Source organism: Octopus sinensis, linkage group LG27, assembly GCF_006345805.1.
Source record: "Octopus sinensis linkage group LG27, ASM634580v1, whole genome shotgun sequence".
In the NCBI taxonomy this organism is placed as follows: Eukaryota; Metazoa; Mollusca; class Cephalopoda; order Octopoda; family Octopodidae; genus Octopus; species Octopus sinensis.
Genome location: NC_043023.1, coordinates 4689470 through 4694942, shown reverse-complemented (window position 1 = coordinate 4694942; position 5473 = coordinate 4689470). Strand labels below are relative to the sequence as shown.

Sequence of the window (5473 nt, the reverse complement as noted above, 5' to 3'; positions counted from 1 at the left end):
GGCACAATGAGATACCCTTATCTACAGGCTGAAACAGCTGTAAGATCCATTTTATGTGTATTATTTTTATGGTATTATCTTACTTATTGATGTATATTGTTTTATTCTGTTGGATTTGGATGTTCCTATTTCTGTAGTTAATAAATAATATGAATTGGTATTATCTGTAAGTCGATGGTTGAAAGGAATCTGTTCCTCTATTTTCTTATTTGTATATATATGTATATATGCTAACTTATATACATACACATCATCATCATCATCGTTTAACGTCCGTTCTCCATGCTAGCATGGGTTGGACGGTTCGACCGGGGATCTGGGAAGCCAGAAGGCTGCACCAGGCTCCAGTCCTATCTGGCAGTGTTTCTACAGCTGGATGCCCTTCCTAACGCCAACCACTCCGTGAGTGTAGTGGGTGCTTTTTACGTGCCACCTGCACAGGTGCCAGGCGAGGCTGGCAACGGCCACGGTCGGATTGGTGTATTTTATGTGCCACCGGCACGGAAGCCAGACGAGGCGGTGCTGGCATCGGCCACGAGTCGGATGGTGCTTTTTACGTACCACCAGACCAGGGATCCTGGCTGGTTCAATTCGATTTCGATTTCGCTTGCCCCAACATGTCTTCGCAAGCAAGGGGGTTGGCATGGGTGCCTGTTGTACGGTCAGATTGGTGTATTTTACGTGCCACCGGCACGGAAGCCAGTGGAGGCGGCGCTGGCATCGGCCACGAGTCGGATAGTGCTTTTTACGTACCACCAGACCAGGGAACCTGGCTGGTTCAATTCGATTCATACATATATACATACATGTTATACACACATACACATATTCACTCACACATCCACACATATTTGTATACATACATATACACATGCAATTACAAAAACGACTTTAAAGGAAGATAAGATGAAAGACATACTGCTTTGATATGTGGTTAATAACATTTCACCATCATAGTTTTTAGCGGACGAGGGCCAGTCGAGTTCAATGTCCACTTCTCGTGTTGAGAGCTTGGCATCTTGTGGCTTAGCAGTATTACACTGATACTTGTTCTGAAATCACAACAACAATAATAATAATAATAATAATAGTAATAATTCTTTGTACTAAAGGCACAAGGCCTGAAATTTTGGGGGAGGGGACTAGTCAATTAAAATGACCACACAGTTTCACTGATACTTAATTTATAGACCCTGAAAGAATGAAAAACAAAGTCAACCTTGGCAGAATTTGAACTCAGAATGTCAAGGCAGATGAAATGCTGCTAAGCATTTTGTCCAGTATGCTAATGATTCTGCCAGCTTGCCACCTTAATAATAATAATGACTGCTTCAAATTTTGCCACAAGAACAGCAATTTTGGGGGAGGGGATGAGTTGATTACATTGACCCCAGTGCTCAACTGGTACTTATTTTATTGACCTTGAAAGGATGAAAGGCAAAGTTGACCTTGGCAGAGTTTGAACTCAGAGTGTAAAGACAGATAAAATGCCACTAAGCATTTTACCTGGCGTGCAAATGATTTTGCCAGTTTGCATAAGAATAATAATAATCCTTTCTACTACAGGCACAAGGCCTGAAATTTTGTGGGAGGGAACTAGTCAATTACATCGACCCCAGTGTTTCATTGATACTTAATTTATCAACCCTGGCAGAATTTGAACTCAGAATGTAAAGATGGATGAAATGCCGCTGAGCAATTTGCTCGGTGTGCTAACGAATCTGCCTGATTGCTGCCTTAATTATGATAAAAAGAAGAGACAATATGAAGAGCGTAATGCAATTTGTAATACGGATTGTCTATTTAATGGATCGAGCAATATTTCAACAGATTGTCTGTCTTCTTTGGATTCAAAATGTAAAAAGAGAAAAACAAGAGAAACACAGAAATTCAAAATATAAACGAGGAAATCCTTTTTAGATAAAATGACTTCATCAGTTTTTCACTTTCATAACAGGTAAAAATAATAATAAAAACGATTTCAAATTTTGACACAAGGCCAGCAATTTCAGGGAGGAGTTAAGTTGGTTACATTGACCCCAGTACTTATTTTATGAACCCTGAAAGGATGAAAGGCAAAGTTAGCCTTGATGGAATTTGAATGCAGAAGATAAGGATGGATGAAATGCCACAAAAGCATTTTGCCCAGCATGCTAACAGTTTAGCCAGCTTGTGAGTCGATTTGATAGACAGAAACTGAAAGAAGCCGTGTGTGTGTGTGTGTATGTGTGCGTGCGTGTGTGTGTGTGCATGTTATGTTCTGAGTTCAAATTCTGCCAAGTTTGACTTTGCCTTTCATTCTTTTGGGGTTGATGAAATAAGTACCAGTCAAACGCTGGGGTTGATGTAATTGACTAATGATTCTGCCAGCTTCCCATCTTAATAATAATAATTATTGCTTCAAATTTTGCCACAAGGACAGTGTTCAACTGGTACTTATTTTATCAACCTTGAAAGGATGAAAGGCAAAGTTGACCGTGGCAGAGTTTGAACTATTATTATTATTATTATTATTATGTAAGGCTGTGGCCTTACATAATAATAATAATGATGGACTCTTTTGTCAAAGATAACATATGAATGTTCAGCTTTTGCTGAATGACCTGTACATATGGTTTGTTTATAGTGACTAAACGTATGCACCATACATATTAGCTCACTCCCTCTATCAAATGGACATTGCCTGAACAGGTGCTTGGTGGACCATGAATCAAGTGCACCACTCAGGTAGGACTTAAAACCACAATCTTGTGATTGTGAGTGCAACAGCCTAACCACTAAGTCATGCACCCTCATGAATAATAATAATAATAATCCTTTTTACTATAGGCACAAGGCCTGAAATTTTGGCTGGTACTTATTTCATCGACCCCTAAAAAATGAAAGACAAAGTCAAACTTGGCAGAATTTGAACTCAGAACATAACACACACACACACACACAGGGCTTCTTTCAGTTTCTGTCTATCAAATCGACTCGCAAGGCTTTGGTTGGCCTGAGGCTACAGAAGACACTTGCCCACGGTGTCACACAGTGGGACTGAAGTGTTTTTCCCAGTTCTCGAGTGGTTTTTATGTTGATCTTTCTCAATGACGGTCTTTAATTGACTGTCATCAATGACAGATGGGTGTCCACTATACTCATGATCGTCAAGGCTCAGGTCTCCACTGCAAAATCATTTAAACCATTTTCAAGCTGACCACTCACCAAATGCTTCATTGATATGATGAGCAGTTTCAGCTGCTTTATGTCCTTTTCTGAAGTTGAATAGCAAAATTGATTGAATAACATGCAATGACAATTCCATTTCAGATGATTGTAACAATGGTGAAAAAAATATCAAAGTTAATTTATCGATGCATGTGGGCAAGTCAATGTCTGTATTATCAGACAATTGCAAAAAATGTTGAAAAAAATTTCAAAACTTTGCACAAATCCAGTACAAATTCTTCTTGGTACAAAACATTGCTTACTTTTTACTCAACCTTATATATATATATATATATATAACATGGGTTTCATCACTGTTTCCGCCTACCAAATTCACTCACATGAAATTAGTCTACCTGGGACCGTAACCCGTACCCTAGAACTGAACTCAAAACCACTTGGATGCAAAGCAAGCTTTTCATCCGAACAGCCCAGCCTACACATTTAAAATACTTGGCCACCACATATTCTGAGGTGGTCAAAGTGACAACATCATTAAAACTGAAGCCAACTGGCTCAAGATTGACCTAGGGCTAAACACCAACAACCTCCCTACATTGTTAAACTCACCAGATTCACTTTAAACAATATTCCACAAACACCAATTTCAAATGACTTGTACTCGATTCTTAGTAGCTCCTTGTCACTCTCTGCCCGGAAGCGCAAAGCACACTTTGTAAGAGAGCTTTCGGATGTACTAGGTTTTTTAAGATGAATGGTGATAGTCACTCCAGACGGAATGTCTATGTAGCCCTGCAGAGAACACACGCTGTAGTCATCCATGAAATCTGAAAATATTAATGAGGAAATTAATAAAGCCCTTCATTTGATAGCAGAGAACAACAACTACAAAACAGTCATCACACAGTACAGAACATTATTATTTAGGGATAAACATACAAACAGATATCAACTGGCTTCTCTGTTGGCTATGATAAGGAGGGTTCCAGTTGATCTGGGGCAATGTTAAGTAAAGTGTCTTGCTCAAGGACATACAAAAACTGGCATTCCATCGGTTACAATGACAAGGGTTTCAGTTGATCCAAGCATAAAATTAATGTGCAAGTGGCTGAGTACACTGCAGGCACACACACCCTTAATATAGTCCCCATTGAGATTCAGCATGACACAGAATGTAACAAGACTGGTTTTTTGAAATATAGGTACAACTTATTTTTTGACAGGCTGGTGGACTGGGCCAATGTGAAATAAAGTGTCTTGCTCAAGAATACAACATGCCACCAGGGATTGAACTCATGACCTTACAATCACAAGCTGAAATCCCTAACCACTAGGTACCTTCTAAATTCAAATCTACTGCTTCAAATATCCAAATCAAATGTTGTAAAGCATCTGCATCAACTTGGCTAACAGGCTTAGATGCTTGGGTCCCACATCAATTTGAACTCAGAAGATAAGGGAAGATCAAATATTGTTAAGCATTTTGCCAGGTGTGCTAATGGTTCTACCAGCTCATTGCCTTGACCCAAACAATTATTGATACACTACAAAGCTCAGGTGAGGCCCAACAAAGGACTGTGCTCACTTATAGAACTAGATCACATCCAGAAAAGGGTCCTTTGACTGACTGCCATGATGTCCCTCACAGACACACTCATTCTTTGGCCTATAGTGACACTGGCGTCCATGTTCAGTTGAGCATAAAGATTACCGTTTAGTATTAATATTGCTTCTGACACTAATAATTAATTTTAAATAAGCCTGTTGGCTGTTTGTGTTATATCATAGCAGTGAGATTTAATTGCCATGCAGTGACCAGTGCGTCCCACTGATGAGTTCCAACAGAATGTGATATGGGAATTCCAGTAACCACGAGGGACAAATTTCGTGTGCTACAATCTATGTGCTTTTAAGCAGATCTTAAGGATCTCTCAAGGCTAATAATGCAGCATTCAGCATTTTATTAAGGCATCTGTGTTAAGTTGGATATTAATTGGTATTAATATTGTTTCTGTTACCAATAATTAATCTTTAATAAGCCTGCTGACTATTTGCAACACCAGCATCTGAAAAGATGCTGAAATTCTATATAATAATAGCAGTGAGATTTAACTGACATGTGGTAATATTGATTCCATCACTAATAATTAACTGTCTCCTCTCTCTGTTAATTGTACTGCTACTGTAATGTGAAGACACATGGCTCAGTGGTTAGGACGTTGAGCTTACAATTGTGAGGTTGTGAGTTTGAATCCTGGACTGGGCTGTGTGTTGTGTTCTTGAGCAAGACACTTCATTTCAC

The 5473-nt window shown here is 39.2% G+C and overlaps 1 protein-coding gene across 1 annotated transcript in view; it reads right to left on the bottom strand.

Annotated features, from left to right (window-relative positions):
- Positions 1-5473, bottom strand: part of LOC115225459 — a 40351-nt gene that overhangs the window by 13060 nt on the left and 21818 nt on the right. The window contains exons 3-4 of the mRNA XM_036513850.1: positions 3781-3998; positions 882-1052 (exon numbers count right to left, since the gene is read on the bottom strand). Of these exons, the coding sequence (XP_036369743.1) occupies positions 882-1052; positions 3781-3998 (389 nt within the window). The remainder of the gene's footprint in view (positions 1-881; positions 1053-3780; positions 3999-5473) is intronic.